We start from the raw sequence: 18,773 nt of genomic DNA, 5'->3' as shown, positions 1-18,773 counted from the left end.
CTGTCACCATTGTTTCATGACGCTTGTCCTATCAACATCCAGTAGATTCTTGAATTTAACATTCTTGAATTTAACGTTGGCAGTCTGTGTTACTTGTAAGAGAAATGCCAAAGGTTTGTGTTATGTAGCAATATGCAGTTTTCCTGTGTGCAGGATTGAGTAATTTAGCTAACTAAGTACAGTCATGTGTTTCTTACCAATGTGGGTACGTTCTGAGAAATGCATCATTAGGCTATTTTGTCGTTGTTGTGTGAACAATAAAGAGTGTATTTACACAAACCTAGATGATATAGCCTACTACACACCTAGGCTTATGGGACCGCCATTATGTGGTCGCTCGTTGACTGAAATCTCTTTATACAGTACGTGACACTTAGTCACTCACCATAAAACTAAATGACAAAGAAAATCCCAATTTAACGTTTTTTCCCTACCATCCAGAACTAAAATATTAGTAGAATTTCTTCTCTAAAGAGCAAGGCAACTAATTTATAATCCCTAGAACAACCTCTCATCTTCAATTCATTATATGGCTCCTTTGTTTTCTTGATACTTACTTTGGGATGTATGAGTAAATTGCATGAAGTGATTAAAAAGTTTGTTTCTTTGTGGCAAAAGACTCCAGTTGGAAAACTGGTCATGGACTTTGTGAACAAGAAAGAAATCTAGACAGAATGGTTTTTATCTTGTAAAAAGAAAGCTTTGTGATTGATCTAGAAAAAAGAGAGCTTTGTAAAAGCTTTTATTACATAATATTTGAGAATTTCAAAGGATTGCTTACCTTTTTAGTTATAGCTTGCTTCATTTTATAGGGGACAGTGATACTGTAGTATTAATTTACTAATATTCAAATTAATATGATTTTTAAACATTGATATTCAAAGCCAAAGAGACAGACTGATGAAAGAATTGTGAATATTTTATTTTGTGATAAAGACGTTAAAACAAAGTACTTACCATCTACTAGCACGTGATTTCTTGTAAGTAAAGACACTATAGTCACTCTTTAAATGGAATACTTTTGGCTTTCTGGAAACTCACCAAGTTATCCTTGTTCATTTTGCTGTATACTGGTACAAGTGTCTTCATGATATTTGTAAATTTGGAAATATTCAAAGGTTTTTGGATGTGTGACTCATGAGTGTGAAGGATCTCCTGTATTAAATTTTCATGAAATTCATTCTATTTCTAGGCTGGAATCTGCTCTACTGATTTCTGGGCCAGCATGTCATTTTAATTATTGCTTTTTAAATTTTTGATATTTTGTTTTAGCATAATGGCGCCACCCACCCATCTTTGTAGACTATTTCTTGACATTCTCATTGACTCCACCCTCCAGCTCCCCCCTCACCAAATGAGCTTTAAAATTATTTTTGTTGAGTATTAAGTAAATCTATCCTGAGGGGATTTGATTGAGAATGTAATACATTTGTAAATTAGTTTGAGAAGTTAATTCTTTTGCAGTATGTATTTTCCCCATTCTGGAATTTGCAATGTCTCCTACTAATCTATTTTAAAAATTAAAGCCTCACCCCAAAGTTTTGATGCCAAATGGTAGCAATATTCTAATGTGATCCATAGTTTATAGTGTTCTCACGTAACTTTGTATTTTATTACTGTATAATGATATCTCAGTTTTTCAAGGTGCGAAAGTCTCTAGCGGTTTGGAAAGGAGTGACTAGGTATCATGAGTCACCATCATGCATTTCTAGGTACTCTCTTGAAGTTAGAAGTATTTGTGTGTTGCAGATGATGGGTGATATGGGTGACCTTTTTTGAAGTGGTGTTGAAAACACGTCGATTCAGCTAAAAGGTAGCATATATGTAATACCGAGTGTGACCTGGGTGAACCTTACCAAAACATGAATGAATAATCTGTAATTTTCTGGAGTGGAGTTCAGTAGAATGGGGTTTTACTTCCTATTCCTGAGCAATTTTTATTGTCTCAACTTTATAACTATTACGCAATGGTTTGATAATTAATGCTGTGATGATGTAAATACATTTGTATGTCATCCTTTTCAGGTAACATTTCTTTTATTAAAGTAAATATTTTCTTTCTCCTTCTGACAGAGATCTATTAGATCTTTTGCCAATGATGATCGCCATGTTATGGTGAAACACTCAACAATCTATCCATCTCCGGAGGAACTTGAAGCTGTTCAGAATATGGTGTCTACTGTTGAATGTGCTCTTAAACATGTCTCAGATTGGCTGGATGAGACAAATAAAGGCACAAAAACAGAGAGCGAGACAGAAGTGAAGAAGGATGAGGCTGTAGACACCTATTCCAAGTGAGTGTGGCCTGACTTCTGTGGCGTTTCACTGTGGTACTCAGAAAAACCCAGGGTCCCATCCCACTGGATTTGTTTGGCATATGATGTTTTTTGGGTTTTTTCATTTGTAGGACTGTAAGGAAGTAAATGTTTTTGGAATTTTTCTGAGTTAAATTTGAAAGAACAGCAAAAAGGAATAATGATTCAACTAGAAAAAGGAGATGGACCTATTCAAGATACATTTTGAAAGTTCACCAAGTCCTTTAAAATATTCTCTTTTGGAGGTTATGATATATTGTCTTTTTTATGTGTTGGTTCAACCTCCTAAATTTGGAAATAATAGTAGAGTTTTTGTTCTCTGGCGAAATCATAAAATGTTGTTTTTGTCAGATATTTTAAAATCCTAGTATAGAAGAAAGAGTGAAGGAAAATGTATTCTAAAGGTATTTTTGACTATATCTACCTTGTTGATTCCCAGGATCCAGCACAGTGTCTTACATATAATAAATGCTCATTGGATATTTGTGGAATGAATGAAGGCCGAATGGGAGCCAGACCCTTCAACAATTATAGCAGAGTATTCTCAGTGCTGTAACAGTAGTAAGAGATTAGTGAGATCAAGCTGAATGATAACTGGAGTCAGATCATCGAACTTTTTATGCCATACTAAGCTTAGAGTTACTTTTTGAGCAATGTCACTCTGATTGGAATAAGTATATGATTTAGTTTGAAAGATGAAGCTCATTTGACTGTACTATATTAATAGAATTAAGGGCATTACGTTGGCTACAACTTGTAAATTGGGGATAGAGGTTACAGAATTTTTTCTCCAGCTTTCAATTCTAAATCAATGTGATAAATAAAGAACAGTGGGAAAGTATTGCTAAAATGATTTTCTTCACTGAAAGATAGCATAACCTTTTCATCTTAAGATGAAAGATAATCAGTTTCACTTTTCAGTTGAGGAACATAATTCCTTGACTTTGCCAACTGTTTACAGGTAATATATACATTGTATTTAGTCATAGATTTGTCAGCTTGAAGGTTCTTGGCAGTAATTGAGTTTTTCTTGCGCAAGATAGATTTAAAAAGATACTTTCAGAGGGCTGGCCCCGTGACTGAGTGGTTGGAGTTCTGCATACTCTGCTTTGGCAGCCCGGGTTTGTGGGTTCAGATCCCAGGTGTGAACCTATTCTCCTTGTCAGCCATGCTGTGGAGGCATCCCACATACAAAAAATAGAGGAAGATTGGCACAGATGTTAGCTCAGGGCTAATCTTCCTCAAGCGAAAAGAGGAGGATTGGCATTGGATATTGGCTCAGGGCAAATCTTCCTCGCCAAAAACAACAACAAAAAATTTGGGGGTTCATGTTAATTCGTAATATTATCCAATAATCTAGCTCTATATATCCCACCCCTTGTGCAAGTTAAGTAGTCATGTGCTCCATAATTTTTTATTTTATTTGTGTTTATGCCCTTTTTTGTGGTAAAATATATTTAATACGAAATTTGCATTTTAACCATTTTTAAGTGGAGTTCAGGCCTTTTTAATACATCTTCTGTTGTTTCTTTTCAAGGCTGGCAGACCTTTGGAAAGCACTCTTGTAGACTTTTGCTTAACTGGGTCAGATCACTGTGTTTTAAAGATTTTTAAAAGATAATGTGCTCCACGCTTTGATTTGGATTTTTAAATACAGCTCCATGTGTGGATGCTCTTGATTGTCTCTGTAAAAGTCTTCATCCATTTTGTGGAACAGTCCCAGGTTGAGCCCTTGCCTGTGATTCTTCCCATGTAGTGAAACGCAAGGAGTGCAGGATGATTGTGTCCTTATTTTATAAACCAGAGGTAGGCACATCTTACAAAAACAGAGCTTTATTATGGCAATAGATACATATTGCACTCCTGATGTATATGCTTATTACTACAAAGGGCGCAAAGATGGATGAGGGCCAGCTTATATTTATTAAGCACCGTCTATTGCCAGGCATTGTTAGGCAGATTTTACCTGTGTACTTATTTACCTGTTTCACCAACTGGCTCAAAAGTCAAATAAATTGCACAAGGTTCCACTATTTGTATTATTAGGAATATTAGGACTCCGTCTTAATTTTAAGTAATTCCCTATATTTGGGTCCCTTGCTTTACACTACCTCCTATATTCAAATTCATTATTCAGTTTAGGACTGAATTAGGACTTCGTTTCTCTACTTAGCCATGCTGTCTTCTACATGGTAAGACTAAGTGTATCTTAATTATGATATAGAATTTAATAAGTGAGCTAATAATGGCTAGTTAATAGTAGCTACCATTGAGTGGCAGTTACTATACCAGATTATTTTTCACATTACCTTACAGCAAACCTGCTAGCCTCTCCTCCTGTCCTCCTAGCTTCCTCCACCCCCATTTTACTTATGAAATTTCCATTACTTCAGATTTGCCTATGAAAATAGAGTGACTCAGAATCATTAACAAACTTTAATTTGCTTAAGGTCACTGAATGAGTGTGTGTGAGGGAGCCAGGATTCGTATTCAAGTCTGTTGGGCTCCAGATCCAGTTTTCTTAACATATTTTCTTCATTTTTCCATGACTAAAATGTGAAAGTACAGAGCAAGGAGAGATTATATACTGGTTTTGGGCATCAGAAAAAACTTGATGAAGGAGGTAGCACTTGCAGTGGGCTCAGAGGATGGGTAGGGTTTTGGCAGGCAGTGAAAATGGAAGAAAAAATAAATCTCGGCAAAGATCTAGGTGTGAGAACATATAGGGACTGCTTAAGGAATAATAGCTATCATTTATTGAGCTGTTAATATCCCAGGCTCTGGGCTAAGTTCATTACTTACATTAAATTAAATGATATTCTCAGTACCATTCTGTGAGAAAGGTATTCCTTTTTTACAAATGAGAAAGTAGGTTCAGGAGTCAGGTAATTTGTAGTTTGTCCAGTATCACACAGCAAGTGGCAGAGCAAGAGTTCGAACCAGGAAGTCATGCTGTCTCCTAAATTGCCTTCCAGTGTGCTAAGTGTCTAAGTGTTTAGTGGGACACGAGGAAAATAAAAGGTGGAGTGCCATCTATGTGGTGCTTTTGGAAGATTATTCTGGTTGCAGTATACGGTATACAGTAGCTTGGAGATGACAGAGGTTAGTCAGTAATGCCAGTGAAGAGGAGGTTCTTGAATGAAAAGGAAATGAGAAGTAATAAGAGTCTGAAAAGAAACTAGTTTGAAGGCAGTGGTTTGAGAGTGATTATAGGGAAGGAATTTAGAAACTATTAGATTTGGGAGAATGAGAAGATGAGAAGAGGACAGGGATACAGAAGAAGAAAGAATCAAAGATGAACTGACTCTGTTCTTAATACTAAATAATTCCCTACACTTGGACCAGTTGCTTTAAAATGCTTTTTATTTCTTTCTGTACTTGTACCACCCTTATAGTTTTTCATTGACTTAATGTTTATGGAATCTCTAAGGTGTGCTGGGCACTGAACCAGTGACTGGGTTATTTATAACCTTCTGTCTTGTTTCCACTGCGACCATTTGTTTCTTTTTCTTCTCTTTTCTGTAGTTGTTCATTCTCCACTCCTCTGACTTTTGCCCAACTCTGCTGATTCTTTGCCGCCAGTTAGTGACCTCTGTCTAACCAAATCAAGACTCTGCTGAAGTCAGGCTTTCAGGTTGCCTTGCTTGGCTTATCTGATTTTGACCTCTCCCTCTTCTGAACTTGGGAAGCAACCATAATAATGTAAACAACCTGAGTGTTGTGGTCAAACTAACTTGAATTTGAATCCAGGCTTTGCCATTTACTCTCTGTGACCGTGAACAATTAATTAGCTTTTCTGGGATTCACATTCCTTGTCTCTCAAATGTAGGCTTGTTGTGAGGTTTAAATGAGAATTTGTGGCTTGCAGTTTGTTCTCAGATGTTACTTTCTCTTCCCCTTTTAAGCAGGCTACTTACTGCTTTTGTACTTAACTACAGTGTGAGCCTCAGGAGCAGAAGGGATTAGATTTCCTTTAGTATGTTTTTCACACTCAAACACTTGCTTACTTGTTGAATGACTGCCAAGCTTAGTTACATTTTCACTTGTGATTAAGGGAGATGAACGAATAAGAAACTTACCTATTAAAACCAAGGATAGACGTTAACACTGTTCTTATGCACCATTCATGATTTGATGTTCTTTGAGTGTTTGTTCTTTTAGCTACTACTGGATTTGGAATGCATGTACTGGCAGGGTATCTTGGTCATTTCCTTCTTTACTCAGCTCTTTACTTTTATCACATTATTCTTCTTTCTCAATAAACTTTTGTGGATTCCTAGAGTGATACAGTCAGAAGGGATGAGCTAAGGCTCATCTAGCTGATAGCCATTTTACAGTTATGGATACTGAGCCAGCAGGTACCACTAGGCATGGAGTCCAGGTCTTTTAGATTTCTGCGCTGATGCTCTTTCTCAGTATACTGTGGTGTACATGTTTCTCTCAAATTCTTTAATTACTAATAAAAAATGTAACAGGAGGAAGTTTTTAAAAATTTGAAAAAAATGTTTTAAGAGGATATAGTATTTTTGGATTTTCCTAAGCAGTATAGATGTAATAAAGAATTAAAAGATCTATAGTTTGAAATATGCTCCCTCTTGACTCCTTGGGGAAGATAGATACTTTATGAACCTTAAATCTGAGACTTTATTTTGGATATCTGGATTTGTGTACTCCCTTATCAATTCATATGGATATCCAGGAAGCCAAGTGATGATCAAGTTATAGTTTGGGAAACAGGTTGTAAAAGTAATCATTCAGACTTTTATTTTTAGGGATCAAGGTGGTCGGACATTGTGTGGTGTAATGAGGATTGGCCTGGTTGCAAAAGGCTTGCTGATTAAAGATGATATGGACTTGGAGCTGGTTTTAATGTGCAAAGACAAACCCACAGAGACCCTGTTAAATACAGTCAAAGATAATCTTCCTATTCAGATTCAGGTGAGTACAGTTTAATTGCACCTCCAGAAGAATTTGTGAAAATAGGTAGTGGCCTTGATGAATTCAATAGCAAGAAATTGGTAATAGTAAAGGGTAGGTACAAACAAAAGGGATACCGCTAGTTTGGGTCAGTGACCCATCCATTACGTGTAAAGCAAACTTCTGGTGATCAGTACTCAGGATATTTTTACCAAATTAGATGGCTATTAAGGCACAGTCTTAAATTTTTCAGGTGTATCTTGCTGAGAGTCTTCATGTTTTCCCGACTGGGTCTTTCAGCATTATAGAACTCATGGAAGGGTTGGTATAATGCAGAAAAGAATTGAAAGATCAAAAAGAGCCTAGGGGCTGGTCCTGTGGCCAAGTGGTTAAGTTCATGTGCTCCGCTTCAGTGGTCCAGGGTTTTGCCAAGTTCGGATCCTGGGCGCAGACCTAGCACTGCTCATTAAGCCATGCTGAGGTGACATCCCACATAGTAGAACCAGAAGGACCTACAACTAGAATGTACAGCTATGTACTGAGGAGCTTTGGGGAGAAGAAGAAAAGAAGAAAGAAAAAAGATTAGCAACAGATGTCAGCTTAGGTGCCAATTTTACCAAAAAAAAAAAGCAGAGACAACTGGAGACTTTCATAGATAATAACTTTTAAAATTGAAGACTCAGTTAATAGTTAATTTAATAGTCACCCATTTATTCTGTTGGTGGAAAGTCACTAGTAATTCCTTATTTCCAAACCTTTTTCATGTTGGGATGTATTTAGAAAAGTTTAATGTTGACATGCTTCCTGGAGGATGCTGCTGAAGGCTCCTCAGTCAGGGTTTAAGGCTGAAGGTTGGTCTAGGGTTGTGGTCACCCTAGGACCTGCTCTGCCAGCCCACTCCAAGGACCAGTTGCATTACTAATGGGGAAACTGTGATCATTGTTCAGTTTCAGATGTAATATCTGTGGTAAAATCAGTTTATAGCTTTTTTTATGATTTCAAATTACTTAGTCCTTATATCCATATCACGTAAATAGAGATCAGCCCACAAGGTCCAAACTTTGAGTTGTTGAGTGCTCTCTTTTCTTTTGTTGATTTATTTGTGTTTCTTCTAAAAAGGCTTCCCCTCCAAGTAATATGAATTCTAAATTTGTTTTTATTAGCTTTGTTACTGGATCATTTTCTTTCATATTCACCAGCTGATCTCCAAAACCACTTTCCTGACTTTTTTATGTACCATTCTTGACATTCAAATTTGTGTTACTTGTTGACATTCCCCTATATTAATTTTTGGAGCACTATTTTATTTTATCATTCTACCTTAAATCTTAAGATATGGTTTTCTAAGTGACTAAAAAAACATATTTGGCTTTTCCATTTTCACTTCTGATGAAAAAATGTCTCAGGGCCAGCCCCGTGGCCGAGTGGTTAAGTTCGTGCGCTCCACGTCGCTGGCCCAGGGTTTCACTGGTTCAAATCCTCAGCATGGACATGGCCCCGCTCATTAGGCCATATTGAGGCAGCGTGCCACATACCACAACTAGAAGGACCCACAATTAAAATGTACAACTATGTACTGAGGGGATTTGGGGAGAAAAAGCAGGAAAAAAAATTAAATCTGTTTAAAAAAAAATGTCTCTGGTCCTTCCTAGGGTTAAACTTATTTCTTTTAAAAAAAATTATTTTAGGGGCTTGCCCCATGGCTAAGTGGTTAAGTTCATGCGCTCAGCTTCGGTGGCCCTGGGTTTCACTGGTTCACATCCTGTGCACGGTCATGGCACCGCTCATCAAGCCATGCTGAGGTGGTGTCCCACATAACACAACCAGAAGAACCTACAACTAGAGTATACAGCTATGTACTGAGGGGCTTTGAGGAGGAGAAGGGGGGAAAAAAAAACCCGAACAGATATTAGCTCAGGTGCCAATCTTTAGAAAAAAATTATTTTAAATCCTTTTGTGATTTAGGGAGGGAGAGTGTTAAGCAACATGGAGTACAGTAAATTTTTAAGAAACAGAAAGCTCAGTAGCAGGTTTCTGGCTAACTATACTTTTTGTTATTAGGATGTTAATAAAATTCCTCTTGTTTCCATTCCTCTCGTTTCCATTATTTTTTATATTGTTTTAAATTTAATCTGTATTTCTGCTTTTATTATAGTGAACATTTTTACTTTTAAATTTGTAGTAAAATAATATCAAAGGATTGGACATACTAGAGGCTTTTTCAACTGTCTTACCCCACTTTCTGTTCCTTCTAGTGAGTCTTCTTTCTTATGAGAGTGGTCATATTCCTCAGGTCTTTGAAGGTTGGAAAAAGGGTTGAGAACCAGTGCTATGATAAATCGAAGTTCTTATTCTGAGAATCTATCACATTTCTCCAGTATGAAGATATAGGAGATTGGGCCAAGCTTTAGTCTGTATTAATAGAGCTTTCTCTGTGCAGATGACAACTGTGTGAACTCTCCTTTTTTTTTTTCTCTCCTGAGTGAGGATCTTTATTCTGGGCACCACAGTTTTAAAATGTTCTTGTTGAGCTAGCAAGTGTTCAAGGGAGGGACCCAGGGGAGAGTTCAGGCTGTTTAAACCATTTCAAATTTGAATAGACTGTGGCTTAATTTTAGGCTACAGGACACTAAAAAAGACCAATATCTTCAGGTCTTTGAAAGGCTTCTTGGAGAAGGTAAAAGAGGCCTGAACTCTTAAGACCAGTGGTGGACATTATGAGCAGCATACTTCAATTTAGCGTGGCCAATGGTGTAATCCAGCAGTGAAAACAGCTGCTTTGTGTGATAGTTAGACTCATTACTATAGGTATTTGGGTAAAGGTACCCATCTGTACATGCATCTCAAATTAAATTGTGTATATGTACACACATATATGTGCCCGTATATATGTTTATACACACAAGCACACACATTATTATTACTAATGATAGTTCAGAAAATCATTTTAAGTGTGATTTCTACCTTTACTCCCTGCCTACCCCTTGTTTACTTGGTGTTTGTGTGGAAAACCAAACTCTGATGTGATATGATCTTATTTTCTTATGAATTAAAAAGGTTTTTCCCAAGCACTTACCATAGTAAAACTTTCAGTTACCTTAGTACCTTAATTAATTGAGGTTGTACCATACCTGCTTTCTATATTCTTTTCTAGGGCAATTTTAGGACTTCCTTGAGCAAGGGAGGAGAAGGATGACCCAAACCAGAAATCACTTATAATTAGTCTAGCCCCAGACTCATGCCATATTTATTACTTTGGATGTGTCTCATGGTGATCTGCATGCATATTTGACAAATTTAGTTTGACTCATTCTCTGGACATCTTTAATGCTCTTATAGTGGCAAAATGGATGTGAGCAGTTTTCTGCTTTTTCTCTATATTCTGATTCTGTTTTTTCCAGTCGCTGTGTGGCCTTTCCCTTCCTTGGATTCTTCTATTCAAAATTAGGATAATGAATTTTCTATTTTCTGTCTTTTTTGGAATGTCAATGGTAAAATGCAATTTTTCTGTAAACCGCTTTGAGTTCTTTTAATGCACATTATTGGGTAGAGACCTAGTAGTGTTTCCATTCAGCCATTTTTTTCTGGTAATCGATAGTAGATTTCATCACCAGGAAAAGCCCTGTGTAACTTATTAAACTAGATATTTAATGTATAATAATATATTAAATATAACTTAGTATGTGATTCTAATTGGTGATTGTTTTGTGGAAGGCCCTTAAATTATGTGTTTATACTTTTATGTTAAAAGAATCAATGTCTGTTTTCCTGTGATGTCAGGTGATTGTCCCATAATTATAGGTCTCTCTGGAATGATCTCTGAGACCAGTAGTTAGAGAAGGAAATTGTTATACTAATTTTTTCGTTGGTGAGTGACTGTGCAGAGATCCTTTTTCATTAATTCTTACTTGATTCTCTTTAAAAATCTACATAATCTTACATAGAAATCTGCATAATCTTATACTTGTAAATCCTCGGCAAGTAGGAGTCCCTGTTTAGGCTGTTTTATCAAAAAAAGTATTGGTCTAGAGAGCATTCCCAGCGATTTATTATTCCATAATAGTTCTCTGTAATAATTTCAAGAACAGTAATTAACCCTTTATCACATAATGATGCTGTTGGTATTTTACTTTCAAATATTAGGAAGAATGGTTTTAAATACTGCTTAATAATTGTGTAGATGGTTGACATTGTGGTTGCCTTTTGAGAGATGGAGAAAAAGGATTTGTTGGTAAGTTAGGAGGAGAGAGAAATGTTATCCCTAAACTAAAGAACGAGTTAAGGGCTTTATTTACTCTTTTGGCACAGTAATACTAATAGTTAATAACATTTGAAAACTAAGGGACAATCATTTTGTTTTGTTTTGAAATTTTAATCTAATTAATTGGGTGTGTTTGAAATCTTGGTGACTTTCAGAAACTCACAGAAGAGAAATATCAAGTGGAACAATGTGTAGATGAGGCATCTATTATAATTCGGAATACAAAAGAGCCCACGCTAACTTTGAAGGTGATACTTACTTCCCCTCTAATTAGGGACGAATTGGAGAAGAAGGATGGAGGTACATGTGTATATATATGTTTTTTTGTTCTGTTCATATAAGATTTCTCTTGAATGCTATGTTAAGTATGCTTTATGGATTTAAGAAATAACTCTGTTTTATGCTACTCATAGTATTTTAAACAGCTTTGTTTCTACATAATCACTCTATTTTGAAAAAATACATACATTCAAAATGTAAAATATGTTAATTCAAAAACTTGTGTTTATCCTGTTGGTCTTAACTCTGCTTTAATTTTTATACTATTTTGGTGTTCTGTTTTGTTTTGTCTAGTATTGCATTGTTACTGGTATCAACCAACCTATTCTGTGTAGTTTGGCTATTAGATATGGTTTTAGGATTACGTGTGGTCCAAAACAGTATTGTTTTCAAATTTACTCACTGTTTCAGATTACTCATTTGCACATTGCTCTTGACTTCTAATAATGATATAACCTTGTAAGATTTATGCTTTACCTAATTGCCCATGTGTAAATGTATACTGTAAGAGTTATAAATTGGGACATTGATCCTTTTTTTAAATAAATAATCTTTAGTAAATTTTTTTCTAGGAGGTTTGTGATCCTGTTAACATTTTGAATATGATATATGTGGGAATCATGCTTTAAACTAACTTTCTTCTGAAGTTACAAAGAACTTTTGTATGGCAATGTCATCCTTATAAAAGTAGAGTGAGAAATCTGTTCAGTTTTGAGAAGTAATGATGGAGCTGGGCTTCTTTTCCTGTTGTTTTTATCCTGTCAAGTTAACTTATTTCTGCCTCTCAGTTCTGTCCCTAGAAGCTTGTCATGTGATATTTCTCTTGTGTCAGACCTTTGACCAACTGGCACGTCTCTGTCATGACAATTTAGAGGCACTGCAGCCTGTCTGGGCCAGTGGGGACTCGGGGACTCGCTGATGCTGTTTTTTTTCATCACTAGATGTTCAACAAGTCCCATTGCTTACTCCCTTACCTGAAATACCAGTGCAGTGAGAAATATTGGTCAGTTTCTTAATTGATTTCAAGTTGATATAAAGGTAGAAAAAGACACATTTACCAGTGACATTAGAACTTTGAGTTTTGGCAGACATGACTCATAGGATCTCTTTAAGTAAAAGTGATAGACTCCTTTTAAAAAGTTTTTTGGGGTAACTAAAATCAGCTACGCTATACCAACAGATATAAAGTAGACACATTTGTGAGTCATATTTTAAAATTAAAGTGCATTCAATCTATAATTGAGTTTATGCCTATACTTTTCTTTTTTCTGTATATAGTATCTCTAACACCTCTGAAGAACCGATCTTAAATGGCTTAATTTTTTTAACAGCTTTACAGTTCACCATTAACTGTAGAACTATAAAATGATTTCTGAAGTATCAAGATAATTTTAATTCTGGTAAGCTGTGTTCTACTTGACCCTCTAGTGTAAAATCAACCATTTCTAAGTATAGTTATAACTATAGGTATTATTAAAAAATTATTTGATTAGAGAGAGATGAGAAAAAGACTGAAGTTGCCAAAGATTAGATTAATTATATGTTTGCTTGTAGCTATAGGCATCCCTTCCATTACTTCTTTGAAAGTATTAAGAGAATCTCAGGCTTCTTTTTTTCCTGCGGTTTTGTGTACTTATATGGGATTTTGTCATAGTTTTCAGTGATACTCTTAAGTGGAGTCTGTTTCCTTTGTAACTTTAATTTCTGTTCAGAGAAGCTGAAAATAGATTCTTAGTGTATTGCACCCTTACTAGAAGACTAGTTATTATAGAACGGAATTTGTAGTAAAGTAGGAGAGTCATAGTCTCTGTTCAAGGTGTTTGGGTTACTCAAGGATCCCAAAACCTCTCTAGGAGCTGAATCTCATCAGCTGATGTCAACATTATCGTGTGGGATCAAGTAAGGGGAAAGAATCAGCTTGGATCTAACATTTTAGATGTTACTTCTCCTTCTGAATGGCAAGAAGATTTGCTTTGCTGTTGTCCTTAACCTCCCAGCCCTGTTGACTCACTTGTTATCTTTTATAATTTGCTCTTTTTGTCTAACCTGGGCTTTGTCAAAGACAGTTTTTTGATCTTCACCAGCAGTTTTGCGTATTCTTGGGCAACTTTGAGTATCCAGCATAACTGAGCATTTGAGACCTGGGCTGTGTACTTCTACAGGAATTGTTTCCTCACACGAGACACTTCCTCCCCCCTTGATGCAGTTGTTTTCAGCTGCGTGGGGTAAAAGCACAAGATTCATTTGGATTCCAGGAATTTCTAAGACTGAGAGATATCCCTTTTTATACACCTCCACTTTCTTTCTCAAAGTTTAAAAATATGCATCCCAACTTTTTTCGAGGCAACATTTTCCTATAGAATCTCCGCTTCTCTCTCCACAAAACAGACTGTTCACAGTGCATATACACCTCACGTCTTTCTCTTCCCTCTCTTCACTTGCCACATGTTGAGTAGAATCTGAAAAAGGGTAAAACGCGTGGTTGAGAGCAGGCAGAACCAGAGGACTGGGGCAGGTGAGAGCCTCACACTTACCTCTCAGGGCTGTCTCTGCAGAAGTGAGCCTGTCCAACCAGTCATTTCAAGTCACTCTTTACATTTTCAGTGGCCAGAGTACGTAGTGAATCCCTCTGTTATTGTTTACTCTTTCACAGGTAAGATTCCTCCTGTGCTATCAGTCTTCTTTCCATATTCTAACCCTTCACGTGAAGGCCCTGTAGAATAACCATTCTGTATTACTGCCTCCTTCCTGCTAAAGAAGGCATAGGAGAAAAAGCACAGACCTTGGTGTCTGGCAGCCAAGTGCTTGATTCTTCACTCCAATACTATTGCTGTGTGACTTTGGACACATTTCTTCATTTTAAAATGTGAATAATAAACACCTTAGAAGATTGTTTGAAGTTAAGTGAGAGAATTTATGTAATATGACCTGTGCGATACCCAGCACAAAGTAGTTGCTCAGTAAATAGTGGTAATTACTCGGCTTACTAAAAAGATTCACAGTGCAAACTCACTTACTCAAACTGCCTTGAGTTCACAGTGAGATAGTGTGTATATGATAGGTCCGAAGAACTGAACCTAAACACAATTAAACTCTTCAACACCCGTTGAAATGTACTATTGAAATCAGTATACTGTATTTGCTGTAGTGCTGCTAATGAGCTGGTTTATTAAATTGCTTATGATTCATTGAGGGCAGCTGTCTCTTCCCAAACCCCTATCCTTTATCCTTAACACTTGGAATGGTGCCTAATATACAGTAGGCATTCTCCCCAAAAAATCTGGTGAATGGATTTTTGTAGCCAGCATCTTGCTTAAGTAAATAGGACTGTCCAGTGTGTAAGAGGCATTAACAATGGGCATCTCAGAATTCAAGTAGTATATATTGAAGATTTAGCTCTGTTAAGATATTTCATAACTTACTTGTTTAACCCCTTTTTCATATATCATTTATTTTATCCCTCACAACAGCCCTATGAGGTGGATAATTGCCCTGTTTTATAAATAGGAAAGTCCCACCCTTTACCCAGCTCCTCTGACTCTAAGTCCACTGTGCTGTCCACTCCCCCATTATTGTTTAGAATGAGTGTAGGAGCATCTTAGCTGATTTAGTTATTCTGAGCAGCACACAGTCTCAGGTTCTTTTGGTGCTTGTGATTTTAAACTAGAAGTATATTTGCTATGAGGGTGATAAATCAGCTGTTGATTATATTTACAATGCAATTTGAAACTAAGTGGATAGGGAAACTGCAGAGACTCTTGAGGTTTAGGCTAAGACAAACCTCTGTCGTCAGTATTGGGGTAGATTTTCAGGGATTCACAGAGAAGTTGCCCAAGAGTCCTGCTTCACGTGTTGGTGCCAGTATGAACTTCTGATGCGTCTTGGCAGAAGTTCATTAGTGTGAGTCTTGCTAAGTGGAAGGCATTAGATTCTCACAGTCCGGAGATCACAGTTGGGGTTATAATGATGCTGCAGGCTTTATTTTCCTGCCTGCTAGACCTACACTATCCGGTGCAAACCTTTAGCCATTATCCTTTCTGGGGCCGACTGCCTACTGAGGCTTTGAAGAAGAATCATACTGAGTGACATTTCTCCTGTAAATTAGGAGAACAGTGCTCTCTCTGCTCTACCTGAGTGCTGTATTTACCTGTTTACATTATTGTGGCTTGATGTTTTACATGGACAGTGGCTTGAAGCATAATGTTTGCTGTCCACAAAGCCTCAAAGAATTGAGAGAAGTGGCTGCCAGGGTATCTTCAGGCTAGCTAGAGAAGTCTATCAGCATGAACTCAGTAGCTCAGCTATATAGACTGTCAAGGAGGCCTTCGTGATAACCCAGCTCAAATATTTTACCTTTGAAGAGCCCAGGTTCAAGACGTATAACTCCTATTTAACACAGTCATGTTCTGGCTTTTCCTCGCCCCATCACCAGGCTAGTGGTTTTGTTAACGGGCAGAGAGTTAGCTTGCATGTAAGGGATCGAGAGAAACTGACCAACATTTCCTGCAGTGCGGTGTGTTTCTGGTCACTGATCTAACCTCTAACCAAATAAACAAAGTTAGGCATAGTTGACTTCTTTTCCAGTGCTTCCGTTCTTCAGAATGTTTTATGTGCCTTCATGCCCTGATGCCAGGTGACTGAGCAATAAATTTTTAAAAGCTGTTTTTCTTTGCTTTTGGCATTTTTGTCACTCTCCAAGCCCATCCCCCTTGCTGTTTCTGATCTGTTTATTGGTCACTGAGGAAAAAATGAAATGGCTCACAGTTCCGTTCTTTTTAATTTTAAAGACTCCAAGATACCTTTTTATCAGAAAAGCTTTGCTTCCCACAAAATTGAAACAGCGACATTAAAGTTCATACAGACTTGTTGTTAACTTGAGCTTCTGCTATGAGAAGTAGCAGTGTTTTTTCAGCAGCAGTTCTGTGATTGCCATGTTAAGTAATTTGTTTTTCTTAATGAATAGAAATATGTAAAACTATATTATTAATATATAAAGGAAATAGGCAAGCAGGGCTCATAAGTAGCACTATAGTGCCATGTGAATTTATGTTGTTTTAAAATAAGAAACTTTGAAGTAGGTAAAATGAGATGAATTATTACATCTCCTCTGCTGTTTCCCACCTCATGAATACTGAGACATTTTGGATCTTTTGACTTTTTTGACTATCAGAGCGTGAAGAAACATGGCTATTCTGATGGTGATGTAAAAGGGAATCTGGTGCAAGTCTTCTGTTCGCTGCCTGTCCCTTTCATCCCTTTCTAGTACGAGCTACTGCCTCCAAATGTTGACTGTCTGTAGCAAGCTGAGGCCTCCATTTATTGTTTTTTTAATAAGAGTTGGTTGTTATAATATGACTTTGGGGAGGAAAGAATTTATTTAAATATTTTTGCCATTGTCCCCCTTTAAAAATAACTGTGTGGCAATGAGCATAAGATGTTATTTACAGACTCTGACCTCTGGACAAAAGTGCCAGAAAGTTCACAAAGAGTTTTGGTTTGCCTTGTGTTTTCCTATCCACATTTCCTCTGCCTCACTCCTCTCTTCCATTGCACCCCTCTTCCTGACACTCCTACTTGGTAAGATGGTAGAATAAAACTTAGCTCGCATTACTCTTAAAGATTGAGTCTTAACAAATAAGTACTGTCCATAACTTTTCTTGAGATTATATTACTTAGCAGTCAGTCAACCTTTGTCATGTCTAACTTTTACGAGACTCTAATCATTCATTCACAGTAGTTTGTTTTATCTGGTACGTGAGCTTTACACAGATGCTTGTATTGACCACAGTTAAACATTGCGACATAAAAACATTAAAATGAGTTAGTTGTATGTATTATGTCATTATAAAGACAGAACGAAGCAAGTCCAGGAGCTAGATCACCTATGAAGTGAATACGCATAATATATTTGTTTATGTTTATAAATAAGTCTACATTAGTAGTTCTTTTTGAAGCTTCCTGTTTTATGAGTAAAAGGGGATAGTGAACTGAGATCCTGTGTTGTGAATTTGTTGGGAAAGGTTAATGTGTAACAATGCAAACATCTGCTGTAGAGCTCACCTGGTCAGAAAATAAGTGTGTAGCACTTCAGCCTTTAGAGTGTTGCAACCGGTAAAAAGAACCACAGTTCTTTCTCTAATAGATTTGTTTTCTGTTCGGCATTATGCTTTCAGTTTTAATTAGGGGTAATCAATTAAAATATACAGTAGATTTGCCATAATAGAATCTTGTAATAACTGAGGAAACCAAAAAGTATCAGTGATCTTGTTTCCCATTTAAAAATACTTACATTGTGGGGCCAGCCCTGTGGCTGAGTGGTTAAGTTCATGCGCTCTGCTACGGCGGTTTCTCTGGTTTGGATCCTGGGCACGGACATGGCACCACTCATCAGGCCACGTTGAGGCAGCGTTGCACGTACTACAACTAGAAGGACCCACAACTAAAATATACAACTATATACTGGGGGGATTAGGGGAGAAAAAGCAGAAAGAAAAGAAAAGAAAAAGATTGGCAACAGTTGTTAGCTCAGCTGCCAATCTTAAAAAAAATTAAAAACCTAAACATTGTTATCAGTTGGCCCACGCAAACATTCACTGGAGTCTGACTGTCATGATTATACTAGGAAAAAGTGTAGGTGGACTCTTCTACATCTAAGAGAGTTCTTAAAAGAGAATGGTGAATCTGACTTAATTGAATTAAAGAATTATTCCCCAAGAAATATTTGTATGTTTTATACATTTAAATAATACACCAAGTCTTCAAAAAGTTTAAAAACCCACTTCCTAGTCACCTAGAGGGCATACATTTGGCTATCCAAACTTGGATTTAGTATCATGTGACATCTTAAATATGAATATTTGTCATTAATCACATTTTTGAATTCTTAATTTTGCTGATTTGGACCATCTAATCTAACTTTAAAATGTTAAAGCAAGTCAAATAGCCATAATTAGACAGTATTCTTTGCTGCTTTTTATAAAAAGGTATATAAAACTTGAAAT

The 18,773-nt window shown here is 36.7% G+C and overlaps 1 protein-coding gene across 11 annotated transcripts in view; it reads left to right on the top strand.

Annotated features, from left to right (window-relative positions):
• STRBP (spermatid perinuclear RNA binding protein) overlaps positions 1 to 18,773 on the top strand; it is a 135,055-nt gene that overhangs the window by 67,131 nt on the left and 49,151 nt on the right. For all 11 annotated transcript variants that reach the window (XR_006891808.1, XR_006891798.1, XR_006891788.1 and 8 more), the window contains 3 exons: positions 2,074 to 2,294; positions 7,088 to 7,253; positions 11,649 to 11,793. Coding sequence is in view for 5 of the 11 variants with exons in the window: in XM_046684475.1 (XP_046540431.1) it covers positions 2,074 to 2,294; positions 7,088 to 7,253; positions 11,649 to 11,793 (532 nt within the window). In the remaining 6 variants the exon portion in view is untranslated. The remainder of the gene's footprint in view (positions 1 to 2,073; positions 2,295 to 7,087; positions 7,254 to 11,648; positions 11,794 to 18,773) is intronic.

Source organism: Equus quagga, chromosome 1, assembly GCF_021613505.1.
Source record: "Equus quagga isolate Etosha38 chromosome 1, UCLA_HA_Equagga_1.0, whole genome shotgun sequence".
Lineage (NCBI taxonomy): Eukaryota > Metazoa > Chordata > Mammalia > Perissodactyla > Equidae > Equus > Equus quagga.
This window is presented reverse-complemented; position numbering and strand designations above follow the sequence as displayed.